General features: G+C 51.7%; 1 protein-coding gene and 1 long non-coding RNA gene across 9 annotated transcripts in view; one reads left to right on the top strand and one right to left on the bottom strand.

The window, feature by feature from the left end:
* Window positions 1-1033: 1033 nt before the first annotated feature.
* On the top strand, window positions 1034-9033 carry LOC139702528 (uncharacterized). Its single transcript, XR_011705145.1, has 2 exons — window positions 1034-1653; window positions 3963-9033. It is a non-coding gene; the product is annotated as an uncharacterized lncRNA (long non-coding RNA).
* Window positions 9034-19333: 10300 nt separating this feature from the next.
* C1qtnf1 (C1q and TNF related 1) overlaps window positions 19334-24156 on the bottom strand; it is a 25504-nt gene continuing 20681 nt past the window's right edge. For all 8 annotated transcript variants that reach the window (XM_071603799.1, XM_027955497.3, XM_071603802.1 and 5 more), the window contains 2 exons: window positions 22284-22423; window positions 19334-21558 (listed from right to left, as the gene is read on the bottom strand). In XM_071603799.1, coding sequence (XP_071459900.1) covers window positions 21008-21558; window positions 22284-22423 — 691 coding nt within the window. In that variant the 3' untranslated portion in view covers window positions 19334-21007. The remainder of the gene's footprint in view (window positions 21559-22283; window positions 22424-24156) is intronic.

Genomic DNA, 24156 nt, shown 5'->3' with positions numbered 1-24156 from the left:
GACAGAAGCCCAGTGGAGGTGAATTTGGGCAGAGAACGTGGATTTCCCCAGAACGTGATTGTAGACGGCTGGTGTGAGTTCGGGAATAAAGAGTTGCTGTTCGAATCTACAAGCTGTGTGGTGGCTCGTGATTGTGTGCCCAGCCAGACTGCGGCATCCAGCTGCTTTGCTGTTCCTCCCCATCTGCCTTCCTGTTCCACTCCACTCTTCCTTTATCCGGTGTTGACCGGACGCTCTTCATGACCCCCCATCCCCCACACCCCCACACCCCCCACACACAGAATGCGCTCCTCTGCTGCTATTTCAGGGTTGCCCTACAGGCGACAGCATGAGTATCAAAGCCAGCTGAGTATCGTTTGGTATTTTTACTTATTCCCGACACGTGCCTGGGTCCTGAACGCTGGAGCTCCATACACCCCTGTATCAGTTACTTTCACATATTAAACAATCTACCCAGGGGTTAAAGCCACGAGCTTCCACTGTGCACAGGTTCTGTGGGTTAGGAACTTGGAAAGGGCACCAGGAGGAACCCAAGGCTGGGACAGTGTGTTCCAGCTGGGGGCTGGAGTCACCTCACTGCTAGGCACACACGAGCCTGGTCCCTGGGCTGCCTTGACGGGAAGCCACGCTGGGCTGTCACCTGGAGCACGGGCTTCCCGGGGGGTTTCTCGCTTCCTCATAACTTGGGGGCTGGGTTGCAAGAGCAGTGTCCCAAGACACAGCGGAAGCTTTGCTGCCCCTCACGCCCTGACTTTGGAAGTCACACAGCATCCCCCTCTGCACCATGAGGCACTCGGGCTCAAGAGGGCGCACTGAGGCCCACCTGGGGATGGGACAAGTGTCAGAATCACACTGTAAGAGGAACACGTCGAGTGGGAGACATCTTTGTGGTCACCTTTAGAAAACACAGTCTGCCATGTGCTCCTCCAGCTTAGGAACTACATCAGAGTTGCTGTGAATGTGTAACACATACACACACACACACACACACACACACAGAGTTTTAAACTAAAACAACCAGCTCCTATTGAAGGACTTCAAGGCCCCAGGCCCAACATTAGGAAATCTAACCCCTGGGCCCTGAAGCTGCAAGATGCTCCCTTATACAACCCCCATGTCAAGACCCCTCCAGCAGCACGTAGCATTTCAAGTCCTGCACAATGCTACCACAAGATGTTCCATATAGATAACCCTAACGGTCAAACTTGAGGATGCAGGTTTAAAAACAGGAACTAAAAGGATAGGATGCAGGTTTAAAATAGGAATTAAAAAGACAGGATGCCATTCTATGGTTTTCCCAAGAACAATAAGTTGAAAAACAAGTTTACCCCCTAGGTGACCCACTGACTGGATTCAGAAGGTCCAACAGGAAGACTGTCGCTGTGCTATGCTAAGAACTAACCCACTTATTCCCTATAAAAGATCTGTGCCCCAAAGCCCGGTGTGCCAGTTCACCGAAGCTCCGGCTGAGGTTTCACTGAGCACCCGCAGGCGCCTGTGTATCAATAAATCGCCTCTTGCTTTTGCAGCCAGTGCCTCGTGCGTCTTTCTTGGACAGGGAATCGGCGGGTCTTTCATTTGGCGAGCCAGCCAGGAGAACTCCTGTAACCCCATCCGGATCCCTGCCCGAGGAACTCCCGACATCACTGGGAGGTAAGCTGGCCAGCTCAAACTTTCTGTCTTGTTGTCCTGTTGGCTATCTGTTCTTTGTTCCGCGCAGCGTCTGTAAGACTATATGATCCTAGGCATAGTCATTTAGTATTCTGAGGCAGTTCTGTAGTCGATTTGTATTCTGAGGCAGTTTGAGAAGGAGTTGACGAACTCGGACTTCTCCCCTGCCACCCTGGGAGACGTCCCAGGGATCAGAGGGGTCCATTTCTTTGGGGCCCCCGGTGTTTCCGAGGATTACACCATCTTTGTAGGCGATGGAGAAGTACAAACTTCTCCCAGGCCATCTGATTTTTTTCGGTTTCCACCGAAGCCGCGCAGCGATCTCACTGTTTGGTTTCGTTTTTGTGTCGTTGTGTCTGTCTCTCTATTTCCTCTCTGAGAATAACATGGGACAATCACTAACAACCCCTTTGAGCCTCACTCTAGATCATTGGCAAGACATTCAAGAGCGGGCAAACAACTTGTCCGTGGCAGTTAAGAAGAAAAAAAATTGGTAACACTCTGTACCACGGAGTGGCCAATATTGGCCCACCCTCGGAGTTGAATGGCCCCCAGGAGAGTCCCTCCATCTCTCTCTCTAATCTGCAAAGTCAGAGATTGTCTTTCAGCCGGGGCCGCATGGCCATCCAGATCATGGCTTTTAACCTTTCAGGACCTCTGCGAATCTCCTCCTGCATGGGTGGGGTCCGCGCAGTCCGCCGGGAGGATTCCACCCGGCGGTATGGCGGATCTGTCCCGTCCCTGTTCCTCCCGGCCCCTCCACCCCAGGAAGCGAACGGGTCTTCCTGGAGTCAGGCTGCTTGGAAATGCAGCCCAAGGCGGATGATAAATTCCATCTAAGGCTGAATACTGAGACTAGGGAAGCAATGTTTTCTTCCCCCCCCCATAACCGGCTTGAGTGCAAATAGAGATGCCTGCTGGGGATTTAACAACGTTGACATCTCGCTTTGACTTTTCTCAAAGCCCTGTCCTCATTATTAAATTAGTGTTAATTGGCTTTAGAAATGGGAACCAAATTTTCAGTCACAAATTTTGACACTCTCAAGGGGACTTTTAAGGAGTTCCCACTCTGCTTTCTTGGGGAAGCCTAGCACTCGAAACAACTGCAAGCAGAGGATGGACTTTTTGGGAGCTGGCTACTAAAAAGTTAGGAAAAAAAAAAAAAATGCCTAATGCCTAAGGTCAAACCAAACTGGAGGAACTGATCCTATGGGTGAAAGATAAGATTAAGGGACTCCCAGCAGCTGCCAGAGCCATTTAGCTCTGGGGAGTTCCCTGGGTCCTTATCTACATCTTAAGGATTACGCCACCTCTGTTTACTTAAAAAGAAGGGACACTGAATGCAGTAAAGCCAGTCACGCTGAGACCCTTGATTTTACACCTACAGTTGCCCCTACGTGAAAACATCTGGTCCACTCATGGGAAAGTCTATGGTGCCACTGATAGGAGTCATAATTAAATGAAAGTTCAAAACCTGGAGAGATATTTTCTTATCTGGTTGTCTGATTGTTTCTTAAAGATAATCTAGGTTAAATGTGTGTCTAAAAAAAAAAATAATAATAATAATAATAATAATAATTTTTATTGTAACAATCTGGTATCTGAATGGGTTTCTAAAGCATTGCACTATCTTGCAGTTAAAAGTTGGGTTTAAGCAATTGTTTAGTTTGATTTCAGATAGTTCATGCTAGAAAACTTAAATACTTGGGATAAAAAAAAAAAAATTAATTAAAAAATTTCAATTTTGAACTGGGTAGCCTGAAGAGCAATTAAAACGTTGGCCTGGCTCATAAAAATGACATTAGATAATTAAATAGCAATAGTCTTAGAAATTTTCAAAGCTTAATTTCAGATATATATGGTAGTGTGTGGGCAAATTTAATGTAACTCAATGCTACTTTAGAAACTTCAGAACAAGCAAAGTGGTTTAGAGGTACCAAAGAAATTTCTTCTGATGGTAGAGATCCTATTTCCAGTTTTATGTGAACAAGTTTTTCTAATGTAAAAAGATATAAAATTTTAAAAATTGCTTCTTAAATTTGTATCATAATTTTCAACATCTAAACCTGGAAATATAACTTAAGGTTAAAATGCCTTAGGCCTAAAGTGTCTGCTCAAAATAGCAGTTCCTGTCCTCAAAATTAAGCTTATAAGTTTCTCTAGGTGTTCAAAAAGGCCCTAATAAAATGTTAACTCTGCTTAAATTTAAAAGTTTACAAGTATTGTTTCAAAATGTGAACAAAAAGAGGTTTATATAATTATGGTGTTATTAATGTGTTCATATCTTCCAGGTATACAAGTCTGTAAGGTAGAAGCTTCGAAAGAACATTATATCAAGCTGGTGTTCTAAAGTTGTATGGTAATTTTAGGTTAAAAAAAAAAAAAAAAAAGCATGTTAGAGATTCAATTATATCATTTGTGTTCTATAACTGAACTCGTTATCAATAAGATATGTACAGTTCCATGTTACTTTCTACTCTGAGATACAATTTATGTATTTTTAAGTTAATGAGAGCCTAATCTATGTAAAGGTTTTATTGCAAAACACAAAAGTACATTACTACTTTTCTATAAAAGGTTAAAAGCTTTCAGCCTCTAATTCATGTTTTAGGTATGATATTATGTTGTGTTAGCTAATGTTCATGTAAACTTGAACAACAATTTATGTAAACTTTGTAAAACGATCAGCTTCAGAACTATAGTACTTGAGATTTATAAAGAGCCCTGCCTTACTTGAGATAAGGCTCTGTCCCATCTCACTACATGTGAAAGTGGCTATAAAAAAGTAAGCAAGATTTCAGTACAGTTAAAGTTGTGTCCAAAAATAGGTTTGTGCCAAGATTACTAGGATCTCAAACAGAAAATTATGATGTATAACCCTGCTAGAATTAAAGGTAGCTATTATATAAGCTAAATATGTTTCTACCCTAGTTAGTTTTGTTTTGTAGTTTACTTATAGATGGTTTAAGGATTGCCTGTTAATGTTTTAAAGAGGTATTGCTTTAAGAACACAACCTGGGCCAACATAAGATAAGGAGTTATCACCTACAGGATAGAGAGATAAACATTAAAGCCCAGTGCTCTTAATATAAGGCTGTTAACTTATTTGCTGGATGTTTAAGATCAAGTTTTAAAATTAGTTAAATTAAAAGGGCCAAGAAAACCAATATTCGGCTCTTGCCCTCTGAGTCAGTCTGAATCAGGGAATAGGGGACTTCTCCAAAGGGCTCAGCAACTCTAGGCCACATAACCTCCTGAGCAGGGAGATTAATGAGACCAGTGGAGGACAGAAAGCCAATCGGTGCATTTGCTGTAAAGAGGAGGGTCATTAAAAAAGGGAGACGTCCCTGATGCTTCTGAGGGAAGCTACATGGTCAAGCAAGGCCTGGGCCCATCCTAGCGCAAATGGCACTAGCAGAACTGAAAAGCTGCTATGAAGTTCCCGAGGACTCCCAGGATAACTCAGCTGACTGTAAACAATAGGTAGAAACAAAAGTCAGTTTGACTTGCTTCATCTTAAACACTTAGCAAAGACAGTAAAAGCCAAAGCACAGCTGTTCCTGGACATCTTAAATAATAATAATAGTTAAATGTAACTTCCATAAATAAGTAGACTGGAGGCTACAAGAGAGATTCTTAGACAGAAATGCCTGATAACTGTTAAAGGGACTGCTAGAGTAGTTTTAGTCTAAGGCTTTTATTTCTAGCCAACGCAGGTAGACTTGATGTTTGCTAATATGGTTATCCAGCCCTAAGTAGCAGAATTAAAGATTTCTCTATTAGACACAGAGGAGAAACAAAAGGTTCTCTTGGAAGCTCGCAAAAAAAAAAAAAAAAAAAATGTGCCAGGGGACGACGGGCGCCCCACCCAACTCACAAATTTGATTAAGGAAGCTTTTCCTTTAACCCGGCCAAACTGGGACTATGCGACTGAAGCAGGTAGGAACCACCTACGTCTCTATCGCCAGTTACTCATAGCGGGTCTCCATGGAGCAGGGCGACGGCCCACCAATTTGGCTCAGGTAAGACAGACTATCCAGGGGTCAGAGGAAACTCCGACAGCCTTCTTAAAGAGATTAAAAGAGGCTTATCGGAGGTTTACTCCCTTTGATCCTGATAGTGAGGACCAGAAAGGAAACATTTAATGGGCCTGCCTTCATCTCCCAGGTAAGTCAGGCGGTGGCCAATACATTGGGGATTAATTGGAAATTACACTGTGCTTATAGACCCCAAAGTTCAGGACAGGTAAAAAGGATGAATAGAACCATTAAGGAGACTTTAACTAAATTGACACTTGAAACTGGCACTAGAGACTGGGTACAACTCCTACCTTTAGCCTTGTATCGGGCCCGAAACACCCCAGGCCCACATGGACTAACCCCATTTGAAATCCTGTACGGTGCCCCACCTCCCGCTGTTAACTTTTATGAAACTGAAACCTATGCCTCCCTCACCCCATCTATGCAGACTCATTTGCATGCTTTGCAATTGGTCCAGAACGAGGTCTGGAAGCCTCTAGCAGCAGCATACAAAGAGGAACTTAAAACCCCCTTGCTGCCACATCCCTTCAAGGTCGGAGACACCGTCTGGGTACGCAGGCACCAGAGCAAGAACCTCGAACCGCGGTGGAAAGGACCCTACACCATTCTGCTGACCACTCCCACTGCAATCAAAGTGGACGGCATCACCGCTTGGATCCACGCCTCCCACGTGAAAGCTGCACATCCACAGGAGCCCACAGACGCCACTCCAGAGCCTGAATGGAAATTGCAACGCACCCAGAACCCGCTAAAGATAAGACTTACCCGCTGTTGATTTTTCTTGCTCTGTGCTCTATCTTCCCCATATCAGTTGCTAGGCACCAACTCTATGATCCCAATCGGCCTATACGCCAGACATGGCAAATACTATCGGGGGTGGGAGACATAATTTGGGAAAAAACATCCACAAAGTACCCCCTCTGGGCTTGGTGGCCTAACCTGGAGCCAGATCTTTGTCACATACTGGCCGGGTCAGAAGACTTTGATATTCCAACTACTGACCCAGCTAAACCGAGTGGGCCAGAAGTGTGCATCTCCAGCGGGGGCTGCCCTTGCTCACGCTATCCGGCAGGATGTAGGGACCCAAGGGCTCGGGCAGCTCTAAGAAAAAAAAAAAATCATTCTATGTATGCCCCAGGGACGGGAGAACTAAGTCGCAAGCACGTAAATGTGGGCAACATGAAAGTTATTATTGTAAGGCTTGGGGATGTGAAACTACGGGGGATGCATACTGGAACCCTAGCTCATCCAGGGATTTGATCCAAGTGAAAAGAGAAAAGCAAAATGAGCCCCCACTCTCTACAGACTATTGTAAAAGTACACCTGGGACAGTCAACACCTTATGGTATGGGGACGGGCCATGCACCATGTTTGCCTGCAACCCCTTAAACATTACCTTTACTAAGGCAGGCAGAACATCAAAAGATTGGTTACAAGGGAAGCTATGGGGACTACGGGTATATCATCAGACTGCATATGACCCGGGGGTCCTATTCAAAATCAGGTTAACTATAAAAGTTGACCCCCAGCCGATAGGCCCTAACAAGATACTCCAAGACCAAAAGGCTCCTCCTCCAAAAAAAAAAAAAAATATATAAACAGGCACCCTCAAGACCAACGTCCCCATCTAATACCATCCGTCCAACCCCCTCCACTCCTCCGACCATGGCAGTTGTCACTAATCCTACTTTACCAGGGTCAGGAGAAAGACTAATGGACCTAGTTGAAGGGGGATACCAAGCCCTCAATTCCACCCAGCCCAATCTCACTGAGTCCTGCTGGATTTGCCTCCAGGCAAGCCCCCCCTACTATGAAGGAGTAGCTATTAATGGGAATTTCACCTATGGCACCTTCACCAGCTGCAACTGGGAAACAAGACACAGGTTGACACTGCCTGAAGTAACCGGTTCAGGAACATGCATAGGAGGCTCCTCTATGTTAAAAGAGCTCTGTGCACGTACTGCAACCGTGTCATCCTCTGACACATCCAGCTACTTAGTGCCTCCAACAGGACTCTACTGGGCATGTAACACTGGGATTACACCCTGTGTTGCGATAGCCAATTTCAACCAGTCTAAAGATTTTTGTGTGTTAGTCCAGATCTATCCACGGCTACTCTATTATTCCACAGAAGAATTTGAGGGACATTTCATGAGCAGGACTCGATTCACCCGAGAGCCTATCAGCATTACCCTGGCAGTCTTGTTAGGAGCAGGAGTATTGGCAGGGGTTGGGACTGGGGCTGCAGCTCTGATTGAGGGCCCTCGACAGCTAGGGATTCTGGAGACTGCAATCCAACAAGACCTAAGAGCAATATAAAACTGCTTTAGAAAAATCCCTAACCTCCTTATCAGAGGTTGTTTTGCAGAATAGACGAGGTCTGGACCTATTATTCTTGAAGGAAGGAGGACTTTGTGCGGCCTTAAAGGAAAACTGTTGCTTTTACACAGATCACACAGGGGTAGTAAGGGAGTCCATGACAAAGCTTAGAGAAAGACTGGATGCAAGGGAAAAATCCCTGTGAGGCTCCCAAAGTTGGTTTGAAAGCTGGTATAATAAATCCCCTTGGCTAACTACTATATTATCTACTGTAGCTGGCCCCTTGATTATATTACTGTTAATTTTAACATTTGGACCCTGCATATTTAACAAATTAATGCAATTTATGAAAGAAAGACTGTCCGTAATCCAAACTATGGTCCTCGCACAGCAATATCAAGTACTCCAACAACACGCTGAGCCATCAACTGAGCAAATGCTGAATTCTGAGCAGATAGATCAATGGATATAGGATTATATCCGGGATAAAGAAAAGGGGGGAATGAAGGACTTCAAGGCTCCAGGCCCAACATTAGGAAATCTAACCCCTGGGCCCTGAAGCTGCAAGATGCTCCCTTATACAACCCCCATGTCAAGACCCCTCCAGCAGCACGTAGCATTTCAAGTCCTGCACAATGCTACCACAAGATGTTCCATATAGATAACCCTAACGGTCAAACTTGAGGATGCAGGTTTAAAAACAGGAACTAAAAGGATAGGATGCAGGTTTAAAATAGGAATTAAAAAGACAGGATGCCATTCTATGGTTTTCCCAAGAACAATAAGTTGAAAAACAAGTTTACCCCCTAGGTGACCCACTGACTGGATTCAGAAGGTCCAACAGGAAGACTGTCGCTGTGCTATGCTAAGAACTAACCCACTTATTCCCTATAAAAGATCTGTGCCCCAAAGCCCGGTGTGCCAGTTCACCGAAGCTCCGGCTGAGGTTTCACTGAGCACCCGCAGGCGCCTGTGTATCAATAAATCGCCTCTTGCTTTTGCAGCCAGTGCCTCGTGCGTCTTTCTTGGACAGGGAATCGGCGGGTCTTTCACTATTTGAATATATTTTCTGGGATAATCAACAGGTACAGCTTTCCGAGCTGTTTTAGATGAGAAGGTTTATAAACGCGCCTCCCGGCAAAGCCTTAGTAGAATTCAAAACACAAGGGCGCTCCTTGCGGGGCCAGCAATCACTCACTTCTGACCCTCCCTCCTGTGTTATTTTCTTCAAATGTTTCATTGTGATAAAATATACATAAAATGTACCACCTTCACTCGGTGGTGTGACTCTCTTCTAATTTGCCTCTCTTTCTCTCTCTGGAACGTGACTCTGACCTAGCCATGCCCGGGTGGGGCTCCAGGGGAGGTGGCTTACCTGGGATTCTTTATCTTGGTGGTGGCCTGAGGCCTAAGTGATGGCCTGGGACCCAGGGTGCCTGTCACAGGAAACAGCAGACTCCTGTGCTCTCCTCAGAGCTGCACCCACTTTTTTCCTAGAAAGTTGGCCCCTCTGGGGGGGGGGGCGGGGCGCTGGGGTTGTGGCTCAGTGACAGAGTGCTCGCCTAGCACGTGCGAAGTCCTGGGTTCGATCCTCAGCACCATATAAAAATAAATAAAATAAAGGTATTGTGTCCAACTACCACTAAAAAATAATTTTAAAAAATGACCCCTCTCTGGGGGTCCTGCCTGGGAGGAGAGGCAGGCTGGGGCTCATGGTCAGGGGAGACCCCAGAAGGTGACAGGACATCACAGGAAGTAACAGAAGCAGGTGTCCCCTGCAGATCCCAGAGAGGAGGGGTGCCCGGGAGGGCTGGCAGAAGTCCAGGACAGCAGGGTGCTCGGCCAGCAGGAACCAGAGAGAGGCCCTGTGGACAGAGCCTCTGAGGCCCCAGGGCTGCTCCTGTGTCCTCCAGCGGGGCTGTGGGTGGCGGTTTAAAAGCACACACGGGGGAACTCCGCTCCTGACCCTGTGGTTTCACCACACGGTGGTGGTTGAGATTTGGATCAGTGGGATGAGGAACAACAGGTTCTGTCATAAACAACCACGTGGGGAAGGGAAGTTCCAACCAGCCAAAGGGGACAGGGTAGGACTGGGTCTGGGACAACTTGCGTCAGGCGGCAGCTACATTCACAAATGCGCACCAAGGGGCATTAATCCCACTGGAGCACGGGCGCCCTCACCGCCCTTCAAAACCCTTTCCCTCCTGTAAGAGGGAAACTCTGCGCGCATTAAACGCCGCCGGCCCCGCCGGGCCGCAGCCTTAGTGGGACTGTGCCATTCTGACCCACACTGTGGCTTCCCTCTCTCAGCAGAGTGCCCTCCCCACTCCCTGGGCTGTGCGCACAGCAGCAGCCCCTTCCTTCTCAAGCTGACCTGCTCCGGCACGGAGAGGCCAAGGCTTGCTGATCATTCAGCTACTGCGAATGGTGCTGGCGTGAACCAGGGTGCACACGTATCCCTTGGAGACCCTGCTTGGGTCACTTGGTAGTTCGGTGTGACTTTCTGAGGCTCCCACACTGTGCACCCCACCACCACGGCCTTCCCCCACGCCCACAGGGACTCTGGTGTCTCTGCCGGGCCTTGTTACCCCCTGGGTCTGTTGGTTTTCTTCCTGATTCAGTCTCCTCACTGATTATGGTGTGTTCACACTTTCTGTCTGCCTGGGTCCTGTGTGTTGGTGCTGCCGGGAATCCTGCCCTCCAGCCGGCTGCCAGTGACCCTCTTCCTTTCCATGGGACTGGGGGTCAGGTTCCCATTTCACCCCTGACTCCAGCATCTGGAATCCTCCACCTTTGTCCTGAGTCCATCCAGGAAAGTGTTCTGCGGACCTTTTCCAAGAGCCGACTTGGGTCCTGCTGATTCCCCCGCTGTCCCCCTCCTCTGCGTGGCCTGTCGCTGTCGTCTCTGTCATTGTGGTCGAGGGCACCCTGCTCTGGCTCCTCTCATTGTCAAGTCAGTGCTGTGGTCTGCACCGGAAATGTCCCCCAAAGTCCCTGTGCTCAAGCCATGGTGGCCCCAGCCCCTGACTACGCTGGGAGATGGTGGGGCCTTCAGGAGGTGGCCCAGCGGGAGGCCCTCAGGTCACCGGGTGTACCCTAGAAGGGAACAGAGGGGCCCCAGCCCTGCCCTCCTCCTGCTGCTGTGGCCCAAAAGCAATGGAGACAACAATCACAGAGGACACCTCAAAAACTGGGGCCAAACAAACCCTTCCTCTTTATAACTTGATGGTCTCAGGTTCTGGTTATGGTCACGGGAAGCTGAATGACACGGTGGCTGCTGGTCTGCAACCTTTCCTGAGCAGGCCATTTTGACCCCAGCGTCAGGGGTGGAGCCCAGGGCCTCGCACTTGCTAGGTAAGCTCTCTACCCCGGAGTTCCATCTCCGGCCCATCTCTGCTGGTTGTGTTTGTTTGTTTGTTTGTTTTTTACATAAACATTCATATAAATTTCCCTATTGGCACCCGTGTTTGCTGCATTCTGTATGTTTGAGTATGTTGTGTTTTTATTTGCATTTGCCTCTGAGTGTTTTACAGTTTCTCTTCTTTGATCCATTGGTTGTTAAGTGTTGTTAAATTTCCACCTTTGTGACATACCCAGTCTTAACTTCTGTTAGTGATTCCTACTTCATCCTGTGGAGGTCAAAGACGGTGCTTACAGCCATCTTTTTAAGCCCACTTAGACTTCATCGTGGCCCGATGCATGATCTGTCCTGGAGAAGTCCTTGCCCGCTGGACAGGAGAAGGTGTGTGCTGGAGTTTGAGGTGTGCTGTGTGCTCTCAGACCTCCGTGGTCTGCTGCCCGGGTCCCCCGCTCCTTGCTCACCTCCTCTCTGGCTCCTCTTCCACTATCAGCAGGAGGGTATCGCGTCTCCAGGTCTCCCCAGTTCTCTAGGTTCTGCCCCAGGTATTGTGGCGGCCTATTTCTGGGTGTGTGAATGTTCCTCATGGGTCTACTCTTTTGCTGTATCGACATTTTGTAACCCATCATGTCTTTCTGTCTCTCATAAACTCTTCTCATTAAAGTCTGTTTTTCTGGTATGAGGACGGCCACCCTGCCCTCTTTTGGTTTCTATTTTCAAGGAATATCTTTTTGCACCCTTTCCCTTTCAACCACTCGTGTCCTTGGATCTCAAGTGAGTCTCCTGTGCACAGCACGGGCTTGGATCTCAGGTTTTATCCTTCCTGCTAAGCACTGTCTTTTGGAGACTTTAATCCACTTATATTCAAAGTAATTAATCCAAAAGGCGGGATCTGCTTCCCTTCTGACTTACTGCTTTGTCCCTCATCTCCCCCACCACCGCCTTCTTTTTGTGTTTCGTTGGATATTTGTAGTGAAATGTTTAAATTCCTTTCTCATCTTCTTTTGGGGATATTCTATAGCTGTTTGCTTTATGGTTAAGGGGATCACATATAAAATACCAAAGTTACAACACTCTAATTTGACTTTATAACAGTTTAACTTGAATATCATATAAAAACTCAGCCTTTTCATGTCTCTGTCCCTACCCCTTTCAGTTGTTGATGTCACAAAACTGCATGCTTATACAGTGTGTGCCCCAAAACATGGACTTATAATTCTTTCAGGTGCATTGGTGTCTTAGATTATGTGAGAAGTAAGGTGTGCAGTTACCAAAGTTATAATCTTGCTAAGTTTTAAGCTAGTGATTTTTTTAAAAATATATTAGTACCTTATTTCCTATTTACCTTTTTAAAATTATATATATATAAAAATATATATCTCACCCAGGGCCTTGTACATGCAGGGCAAGCACTCTACCAACTGAGCCTCCTCCCCAGCCCTATTTTGTATTTTATTTAGAGACAGGGTCTCACTGAGGTGCTTAGCACCTCGCCCTTGCTGAGGCTGGCTATGAACTCACGATCCTCCTGCCTCAGCCTCCCAAGCTCTGGGATTACAGGTGAGGGTCACTGTGCCTGTCAACACAGTTGTTTTAAAGTCTGTATCTAGTAGAACCACAATCAGGTGTTTTTCATTTTTGTTTTTATTTTCAAAAACAGCGTCAGTTGATTTCTTTCCCCCTTTGACGTGCCATACTTTCTCTGTTTCTCCCTACGCCTTGTGATTTTCATTTAAAATGGGACACATGAGTCCAATAGTGTGGTGACCCTGGGAATCTGATTCTTCCCCTTCTCCAAGGTTGTCTGGGTTTGTTGTTTTAATAAAGTGCTAAGTAAGTATCGGCTCTGTGCTGGGCAGACTGAGGTGTAAACTCGGGGACTTCTCGGACGTCTTCTGAGCCTGCGCCTTCCTTGGGCATGTGTGACCACTTTGCCATTTTCCCTGTGTATGCAGCTGCTTTTGAGTGGCCTGGTCTTTGATGTCTGATCTCAAGAGGGAAAATGGAGGAAGGGGTAAAGGCCCTCTGAGTTCCCTGGAAGTCCTTCGGCAAGGAGAGGGCTTGAGACAGCGCACGAGGCACAGGGAGGAGCGGTCGGAGCTCAGATGGCTGATATTGGGAGGGCAAGGTCCTCTGCCCACCCTGGCCACACGCAGTCTGTTCCAGCAGCTTGTGCACCGCGGCCTGTCATGGAGATGGGAGTAGGGGTGGGTAGCCGCTGCTGCGCTCAGAGCTGAAATGGACCCCAGTTAACCACAACTTCCGCCCAAGCCTCCCCTGGAGCCCTCCACATGGTGGCCTCAGACAGACTCTGCCAGGGCAGTGACAAAGTGCAGGGGCAGAGCCCAAGTGCTTCTCACCAGGCCGACTTGCCAGAATCCTCTACTGTGTCTATTCTAACCCCCAGAGTCATTATTTTTATGCAATTATTGAGATACAATCTGCATAAAATATATTTTATCCAGGTGAAGTGCACAGTTCAGTGGGCGTGTATAGCCACAGAGTTGTGTGACTATGAGCACAACCAGAAAAGAACCTACTAGTAGCCACTCCTCGTCTGTCCCCTCCAACCCCCCCCCCCCCCCAGTGCAACCTCCCATCGACTTCCTGTGGGTCTGCCTGTTTGGACATTCTGCATGTGAGAAATCATACCATACCTGGTGTCCTGTGACGGGACTCCTTCACCAGCTTCGTGCCTTGTGGCTCATCTGAGCAGTAGCACGACTGAATGAGTCATGACCCTTGTACAGGCACTTCTGCCTGATTCACAGTGTCCACTGAGGGACACGTGAGGCGTTTCCAGCTCTTCACTCTTACGGAGGCCGCGGCTGGGGACGCTTCTGTACAGGTTCTTGGGGGCATGTTTGTGTTTCTCTCGGGTATGTCCCCGGGAGCGGGGTTCCTGAGTCGTGGTGACTCGATATTTAACCGAGGAACTTCCAAACTGCTTTCCAAGACTATTATTTCTTTACGGGCAAGGCTCACTGAGAAGACCCCACGTCGACAAGTCGACTGCTTTTGTGGCTTCTCATTCGTTCCTGCGTCTCTGACCTTCCCTCTGGGACCAATTTCTCTTGGTGAAAAATTCCTCCGCTTTTTGCTGGTTTGCAAATGTCTTTATGTTTCAGTTGGGAACAGAACTGTAGACGGTGGCTCTTATTTTTCAGCCTTTCAATTTGCCATTCCTCCCTCTCTTGGCTCTTTCCCTCCTGTCGAGGGGTCCATGGTCATATACTTGTCATAGATCCCTTGAAAAGAAAGAGTCCCCCCGTTTTGTTTTTAAGAACGAGAGCCTGTTTTTGCCTGTGATCTTGACGGTCACACCTGGGTCACACCCAGGCCACGCTGGGTGTGAACTTGCTTTATTCATCCTGCTTGGGGTTCTCTGGGCTTCCGGAACCTGTCCCTTGGTGAGTTTGTTCCATGTGAGGAACTTGTCGGCTGTTTTATCTTCAAATGTTGTTTCTGTTGCCTTTTCTCTCGGTTTTCTCCACTCACACAAGTTTTGGACTTTGTGATTGACATTTGTGAACATCCAGCTTGACCTGACCCCAGTCACCTTGGTTATGGCCGCCACTTTGCCAGCCAGGTGACTGTGGCACACGTCCCAAACCCCACAAGGGAACTAAACGGTTAAGACGGTCAGCCAAGTGTGATGTGCCAGCCATGGGTGCCAGCCATGGGTGCCCCCACTGTCTCTGGCTGACATTGGGCTGGCTGGTTTTTGAGAAAGGCCAGGTGCCTTCCGGCTGGCCGCAGTCCCCCTTGGTCTAGCTTACCGAATAAACGCTTTCCTCCAGCTTCGGGGTACAGGGTCCACCTGTCTCACTGCTGCTCCAGAGGTGCTCCTCTCTGTGAGTTCCCGTCCCCTGCACTCGGTGCAGTCCTGGGTGCAGTCCTGAGTCCGCCGGCCTCTTCCTTGGCCTGCCGGTGCCTCTGGCCTTGGTGTCAGCCCCCACACACCAGCCTGGTTTCCCTGCATTACTTGGGCTGAGATGTGTCCCCTGTTCTGTGTTCTCCAGCCTTTTCTTCCTCCACACATCTTTCCCGGTATTTTCTTTGGATCCTCTTCTAATTCACTGATTTTTCTCTGCAGCTCTGTAAGATCAGCGGCCACCTTTACCCATCGAGTTCTTAGTTTTATTTGTTGATTTTTCACTCCTAGCGTTCTCCACTCGGTTCTTTATCGTTGTTAAAGTCCTCTGCTACAATTATGAGGCTTGTGTTCTCTGATCTCTCTGGACGTCAGGAGCGTGGCCATTTGAGTGGGTGGGGGCTCCTCTCCTGTGAGCTCTATCCCTCGTGGAGCGCTGGCACGCTCTTGCTGGGTGTCTTTAGTCAGCAGATCTCGAGCCGCGTGCACAGCTGACCTAGCGGCATCTCGACTGACCAGTTGGAGGGACACTTTGTGGAGGCAGGAAGCCTTCCTAATCACCCAGAGCATATGGACTTCTAACGCTGTTTGTAGCAGTCTCTAAAATGGAAACTCTTGTGCGTATGGGCTGGGCTCCCTCCTGCCCCAGGAGGGCTGGATTCTGAGGCCTGGGGAGGCAGGGGCACTCGAGGTCACCGTGTCTCTCCCAGCTGTGTAAGGATTTTGGAGAGAAAGGCGTGGTCCTCGTTACTCCTTCCTTCTGGAATGTTCCCCCTGGCACCGCGGTCAGCCTCTTGCACTTGAGTGATCTCACCCATCAGTTGACTCAAAATGATTGTTCAACCATGTTCTTGGAAGAACTGGCCCTGACTCTCCCTTTCTACCTCACGGGTCCCTGCCCTCCAGCCCGTCCGGAGCCAAGGCCTGAGTCATGGGACTGACACTGCAGGGTCTAACCCGGGAACTCCAGGACGTCCCAGACTCAGTCGGCAAGGGTGGGGTGACCTGATGTTTTGTTCCTCTTTTTACGTGGGGTTTTGTTGTTTTGTTTCGTGTTTATAACCATTTTCACATACGGCACAACGATCCGAGGGTTTTTAGTATGATCACCGAGTTGTGCGACCACTATGATGATCAATTTCAGCACACTTCATCATTCCAAAAAGAAACCACAAATCACTAGCTCACTCCCCACTCCTCCCCTTCTCCCCACCCCCAGCTCCAGGGGCCTCGTAATCCGCCTCCTGTGTCTACGGATTTGCCTCCGCTGAGTGTGCTGGGTAAGTGGGATCACACAGGAGGTGGCCTTCTGTGTCTGGCTTCTTTCCCTCCAGATAATGTTTCTGAGGTGCGTCCGTGTTCCAGCAGGATAGGCACGTCACTCCTCTTTATTGCTGAGTAATATTCTTTTCGTAGATGTAGCGCATCTGGTTTATCCATTCCCGGGCTGGCGAACACTGGGTCAGATCCACTTTTTTCTTATTACAAGCAACTCTACTTGGAACATCCATCTACAGGTTTTTACGCGGACATGTGTTTTACTTTTTAGGAGTATGTAGCTAGAAGCGGAATTGCTGGGTCGGCTGGAACCCACGTTGAACTGTGAGGCACTTTCCGACTCCTTTCCCTTGTGGCAGCAGTGGACCAGGGTTCCCATCTCCCCAGCCTCGTCAGCACTTGTTAACATCTGCTTCTTGGCGGCAGCCACCCTCTTGGTGGTGGACTCACGGCTCACACTGTGGCTCCTCGGTGTCCCCAAGGGCTGCTCATGCTCACTGCCTGTTGGCTTCCTGCAAACTTCCCTGGAGAAACGTTCCCTCGGATCTTTGCCCATTTCTAACTGGATCATGTCCCTCCATTACTGAGCGGCAAGAGTTCCTTGTGTATCTACATGTAAGTCTCTGATCAGATGTGACTTGAAAGCACTTGCTGCCGTCCGCGGCCTGTCCTCGCTTTCTGGATGGAACCCTTTGAAACAGCCGCGTTCTCCATTTGGATGACACGCGGTTCATCTTTTTTCTTCTTTTCTCTGTGCTTTTGGAGTCATGTCTGAGAAACGGCTGCCTAACCCGAGGTCATGAAGAGTGATTGGAGCCTAGGTTCACGTCTAAGGACGTCAGCACTCAGGATCCAGCTCTCACGTGTAGGCCTTGGTTCATTGTGACGTGACTGTTGTACCTGGGGTGAGGCAGAGCCCCAGCTCTGTTCTGTGCACGTAGAGACTTCTGGCTTTATGTATGATTTTCTGTAACGTCCTGGGTCATCTCCCTCCACCACGATCTGGGGGGAAAATGGCTCACTTTATCCAGCCTCCCATCATTCAGCGTATCGTCGAGGTGAACCCACAGAAAATCACCCCCTCGGCCCAGCCCTGGCTGCCAAGACTCAGGGAAGTCCTCCTGTCAGCAGCTCTTTCTTCTGCCCCCTCCTCAGTCTCAGTCCTTTCGCTAAAACACTAATATTTGTATTGCGCCTGGGTTATCAGGTCTTCTGCAGAAACGGTTAGCCAGTTTCTCACTGGCTGGTGACAGGAAATGGGGACAGGACCCGGTCAAAGTAAATTGCCTAGGGAGGGTATTGGAACTGAGTGTGCAATTCTGAGAAGGTTGGCCTCTGTGTCCCACTATAGTCACAACTCTGGGCAAGTCCTCCGGAAGGCAAGGACCATACCTTATTTGCCCTTATGTCCCCAATGCCTAGCACACAGGGTGCCCCAAAGCAGAAACAAATTAAATAAATGTTCAGAGAGCGGGAGGACCAATGGAAGCACCATATAAGTAAAGGACTGGGGTGGGGTGAAGTAGGAGGGGCCAGAAGAGGCCTAAGGTGGGCTCGGGGCAGATGCCACCTCCTTTCCCATGGAAACCAAGCCAGCGTGGAACACATGTGCATGGGCCCGTGACTGTCCCTGGCAAGGGTGAAGGTGGTCAGTGGCCCCTGGACGGAGCTGACTCATCCCTTCCAGGCACTCAGCCCCCACTCCCAGCTTCACAGAAAGGACGTCTCTGCCAAGTTGCCCCAGCTCTGTAGAGGTGGGGCCTGCCCTTTGTCCCACAGAGAGCAGGATTGCAGTGTCTGCCTGTTCCCTTCTGGCCACAGCCCAAGGCTGGGCATGACCACGTGGCCTCACCCAGGACTGAGCACAGGCGGGAGGCCAGCCTTTTGCCAGCCGGCTGGCTCCAGCCTCGGCACTGGCCACTGGCAGTTGGGGAAGGGCCTGGCCGCTCACCCATTTGGCCAGCGATGAAAAGAAGAAGGAGAAGCCTCTGTCCTCCACTGCTCGGGTACCACAGGGCTACTGGGGGCTGTTGAGGGGCGTGTCGAGCCCTCAGCCTGCTGCAGAGCGTAGCACTGCATCCCTAATAGAGGTACACGCAAGTCCCAATCTCCGGCACCTAGAAGGTGCCCTCATGGGAAACAGGTTTTGTAGATATAATTAACTTAAAGATGTCAAGGGAAGATCATCCGGGATTTAGGGTGGGCCCTGAGTCCAACAGTGATGTGTCTCACAGGGTGGAGGGGAGGAGAGCGGAGACTCAGGAAAGGGGGCCGATGCTGCCAGCCAAGGGATGCCTGGGGCCACCAGAAGCCGAAGAGGCAGGAGGGAGCCTCCCCTAGAGCCCTTGAAGGAGGCAGACCTGCAGCCCCTTGATCTTGGACTTCTAGCCGGCCTCAGGAACTGAGGGATCACATTTCCGTTCTCTCCAGCCACCCAGTTTGTGCTCTTGTGTTTCCGCAGCCCCAGGACAGATGTACGGTTGTCCAGGTTGTAGCCATGGTCAGGGGACACCTCCCTGTCTTCTGCTTTTTCTGGACACTGCCCCAGTCAGGAAGAGCAGCCCATGCCTCTGGCCACCTCACACAAGTCCCCAGAGCTTCCCACACTCTGGGAATTGCTCTGGGGCCCACCTGTGGGGACCACATCTCCCTGCAAAGAACAAGGCCATCTGGAGTGTGGCAGGCTCCGGGTGCAAAGCCAAGGACCCCAGTCCTGCAACAGGCCAGAGGTGGACCTGGGGTGGGGAAAACAGGAGGAGGATTTGGTGCATCGAGCAAACGCAGGAGGCAGGGTGCTGAAAAACATGGTTCCAAGTTTAATGGTTGATGGTCTGAGAGCTGTGGGGTAAGGCCAGGCGGCCCTCGCCCCGCCACGCCCAAAGCAATGCGCCTTGTGGACTCTGACTAGCACAAGTCCTTCCAAAGCCGGCACTTGCAGACCCTGGACACCAGCAGTCAGGCTCCAGGGGAAAGAAGGATGGTTCACAACCAAGAAGCACCCGTGGTGGGAGGAAGGCCTGGTCAGCAAGTCAGGGCTAAAGCAGGCAGAGAGAGTGCCGGGGCTGGGGGTCAATGGGACGTGAGCAGGGAGGACTGACGGGTTCCCCAAGATCAGAGAATGCAACCCTGCAGCCAGGACGCAGGGCCAACGTCAAGGACTTCCAGAGCACCCATGGAGGCAGCTGCCCTACACCAGGTGGTCCCAGAGAGCTGCAGGGGCTCCTGCCTCAGGGGACCTCCCACCTTCCAGGGTGTGAGTCTGAGCCCCATGGTTGGTCCAGGGGTTCTCTTCTACCCTGGTCTCAAGACTGACCCAATGGAGCTCCGGAAGCAGGTGGGGGCAGCCCTCCAGCCCCTTCCTGCTCTCCCCTGCTCTGGGGCTCAGAGGACGCCCCTCCCACGTGGCCTTAGGCTGCAGGTCAAAGAGGCCTGGGTATGGACACGTCTAGATGGACCATCAGCCTGGCCTCATAGTGGATGCTGGAGAGGATCCTGGACCCGGGAGGAGACAGGACTCTGAGGTGGTACAAGATGGTTTGATGGGGACAAACCACAGGCCTGGTACTTCCCACAGCTGACCCATCTGGGAGCAGGGACAGGAAGCAGTGTCGGCGCAGGGGCAGGGAGACCCAGCAGGGCGCAGAGTGGCCTGGGGGAGGGGAGTGGTGCCTGGATATACCTGGGCTTCACAGCCACATCTGCAGGTCTAGGGGTCCCTGAGGTCCCCAGCCACTGTCAGGAGCCCATGGCCTGCAGCAAGCCGTCAGCTTCTACCAGCCCAGAGCCAACAGAAGAGGGCGTGGCTGCCCCTCTGGGGAGCTGACGTGAGCTGCCCTGGTCCTCACCGCTGTGGCTCAGGAGGTCCCGCTGAGCCCTCGGGCAAGGCTACAGCAATGTTAGCAAGACATGGAGGTCAGTCCCGCTGTCCCCCAGGAAGGTTCATTGGTGACCTAGTGGAATGAAGCCAGGTGTGGCCTCCCGACCCCCGGCCTCGTCCAGGCTCCCCACCCTTGCTCCTCCGTTAGCTCTGCTCCCTGGGTCTCAGGGGGAGCCAGCCTGCTGGAAAGGCTGCCGTGGCAGAGCTGGCCTTCCCCTCCAGGGCCTGCTGCGCTCCTCTGGCGACTCAAGCATTTGCTCAGTCACTTCCCGGAACGGGAGCAGGGTGCTGTGGTCTTGGACAGTGCACCTCGGGTCACTTGAGGCTGAGTGCAGAGGGGAACTGGAGGCCCCCAGTTCCAGCAGGCGCCCCACCCTGTGATCTCATCCGCGGCAGACCTCCTCCGACAGAGGCGGCCACGGGGTGCTGGCTTCCCACCCGTCAAGGGCGCCTTGTTGAGGGCCAAACCCGGGGAGCAGAAGCCAAGGAAGCAGGGACTGGGGTGAGAGGCCATGGGGTCAGACCCGGGGCCCGCAGGGCGCGGAGCAGGGCGGGAGGGAAGGAGGCTGGAGGTCTCCCCGGGGTGGCCACTAGGGCTCCGAGGCGTGCTTGACCAGATAGCCGCTGAAGGTGATGTAGGTGTCGAACTCGTCGCTGAAGATGGCGTTCTCGCGCTCGCCCTTGAAGAGGCGCACCCACACCTCGTCCTGCTCCTGCAGCTGCAGCATCAGGCTCTGGCTCTGCATGATGCTGCGGTCGCTCACCTGGGCGTACAGGATCACCACCTCCTCCGCGTTCCGCATGATGTGCAGGTAGGTCTCCTTCTGGTTCCAGGTGTGCACGTTGAGGCTGAAGAAGTAGATGCCGGGCACGTAGCAGTAGAACCTGCCCGTGAACATGTTGAAGTGGCCGTAGAGGTTCACAAACTCCGTGTCGAAGACCACCGTCTGGTAGTAGTCGCTGCTGTGCAGGGGCTTCTTCCGGCCCACCGAGAAGGCCGCGTAGTGGTTCTTGCACCGGTCCCCGGGGGCGCCCACGGAGCCCTTCTGCCCTTTGGGTCCCATGTGGCCCCTGGCGCCCACGGAGCCTGTTTTGCCATATTTCCCCTGTAGGCCACGATCACCTCGGTCACCCTTCTCACCTGAAAGGACAGGAAGACACGGGGTATCGAGGAAGCCACTCCACTGTGGGCCTGCACCTCAGCTTGGGGCTCCTTCCTGATTGGACCTCACACCCTGACCCGAGGGCTTCGCTCCTGCCCCACCCGGTGAGGCCCGATCCTCTGCTCTGGGGGGGGGGCTTCGATTCTCAGATCAGTTAGACCAACAGGCACCATTTCAAGGGTTGCTCTATTTTAATCCAGAAGCAATATTTTTTTCCTTCTGGAAAGCCCTGGCACGGATAAAGGAACATATGGGTTTGTCCACCAGCAACAGGCTCCGGGGCCAGGCCCAGGCTCGCTCTGAGCAAATGAACTGCAGATGTCAGGGCTCAGCTCAGAACCCAGTTGCAAGTGTTCCCAGCCGCGGTGCAAGGTCATGGGGGAGGAGGGTGGACAGAATTTCAGAAAGCAGGCTGGGGACACCAAGCCTCAAACAGAGTCTGGAAGCCTGCGGTCCGGGCAGGTGCCGGGGCCCCAGCAGCCTGAGGCTCCCTCTCCTGGTCTTGGTCCTGCCAGCTCCTCTTGGAAACAAGCCAGACCCTCAAAACTAGGATGTCTTCCTGTCCCTGCCGATGACAACCCTCCTCCGCTTCTGTCCCAGGGGCCCTTCTGCTCCCGCCCAGCCCCGACTAATGACCCCACAGTCTTCCTCCCTCTCTGCCCACGGCAGCCCCCAGGAGATGCCCTGTCTCTGCAGCCCTGACCTTTCAGGATGGTGATGTTGATCTGGGGCGCGGGGATTGCCTGGTACACAGGGGTCCCAGGGTCGCAGCAGCGGAAGCACCTAGAGGCTGGGGGCTCCCCGCCCTGGCTGGGGCTATATTTTTCATGTTTCTCTTCATTCCTGTGGGAACAAAGCATCAGGGTGAAAGGCATGAACTCAGGGCTGGGCCCTGGCCTCTCTCCTGCTGTCAGGGGTCTGGGGGCCTGGACTTGCCCTGCCCCTCCCTCACTTGGATGTTCAAGTCTCGGGGTCCCAGCGGCACAGGGTGGATTCTGGGATCCCGGACTGAACTCCACAGGGAGCCCCACCCTTGCTGGCAGAGGTCATGAGAGCAGCAGGGCGACACACGGACAGGGGTGACCAGAGAACGCCACGCCTGCAGGACTCGGTCCTCCAGTGACGCAGGCCCACTCTAGGAGTCCTTGTCACATATCTATGATCGAAGAAGATAATCTGCTTGCGTTTGTAAGCAAGAGGGTTCAATTGATGCTCAGGATGACCCTGGGCAGCAGCAGCCGAGGTGCGGTTTCCCTCCTGACCTCCGTAAGGACCTGCTGGGCCGCTGGTGGGTGGTGGTGGCTCCATGCTGCCACCTTGTGGCACCTCTGGCACTGCACTGGGCTCTGGCTCCGGCTCCAGCTCCGTTGGCCCAGGCTGAGCCCTCTCTGGGGGGTGCCTCTGAGCAGCCAGCTTCTGTCTAACTCTGCTCCCACCTTGAACCCCAGATAATATTAGAAGTGGGTCCACAGGCCCTCAGTTCAGAACCCACCCAGAATCCAGAAAGGCCCGAAGATTCCATCCAGAGCTGGCCAAGTCTGAAGCCCCTGTCTGTGTCCCTCTGCCCTGGAACTCTTTATTCCCAAATTCTGTTTCCAGCACCATCAGCCCCGCAGGTGGCCCCTGGCTGCACCATCACACTCAGCCCCCGCCCCAGTGCCCAGGGCTGGGGCTGGGGTCTCCTGCACCAGCACCACGTGGACAGTTCTCCTGGAACTGTCCCTCCAGCAGCCAGCCATCGTCCTGATACCTCCTCCAGCATGCCTTCTGGAACCCAGTCCTATGCAGACCTCCCCGCGAGCCCTACTCCCTATAGGATGAAGTTCAGGTGAGACCCTTCCCCACAGACTCAGCGACCCGGGTTCGCCCCTTTCCCATCCTCTCCCGGGGCCCCAGCGCCCCCCACCTGCCTGTCTCCCCTGCCAGTCACACGTTGGTACACACCCTGCAGGCTGCCGGGCAGCTCCTCCCTCCCGCACCTGGGAGGCTCCGTGTCCTTTGAGACCGCATTCCACCTCTGCTTGGGCTTCCTGAGTCTCACCCTTCCCTTCTGCCCTCTCCCCAGCGCTGTAGACCCACCGCTGCTCCACTGCCTGCCTGTGGCACTGTTACCCTGGGCCTCTGTCTCCCCACACCCTTAGAGTCCCTGGAGGCCAGGGTTCACGGCTTCCACAGACCTGAGGGCGGCATGACGGCAGCAGGCAATAAGGATTTGTGGAATGAAAAAAATAGCAAAGGAAGAAGAAAGGAACTAGGCTCCTTGTCCCCAAATCCTGCCCGGTAAAGACAGCCTGGTACTCAGGGTAACAAAGAAGCCCAGCCCCAGCATGGCGCCATGCCCAGGCCTCTAGGACCTCGTGCTCGATGGGAGGCAGTCTAGGAGCAGTCCTGAGCATTGGTGAGTTCTTTAAAACCCTCCGCAGTGATCTGGAGTCTGTGTGTGGCTGAGGGTCACAGACATGAGAGAAAAGCGCTCACGGCCTGCAGAAAGCCAGTGCCTGACCTGCGGGTGCTCGCCCGCCGGCTGCCATCTTGCAACTGGACAAGACGTCAGGGTCACAGGACCTGCTCTTGGT

This window comes from Marmota flaviventris, chromosome 17, assembly GCF_047511675.1.
Source record: "Marmota flaviventris isolate mMarFla1 chromosome 17, mMarFla1.hap1, whole genome shotgun sequence".
Lineage (NCBI taxonomy): Eukaryota > Metazoa > Chordata > Mammalia > Rodentia > Sciuridae > Marmota > Marmota flaviventris.
This window is presented reverse-complemented; position numbering and strand designations above follow the sequence as displayed.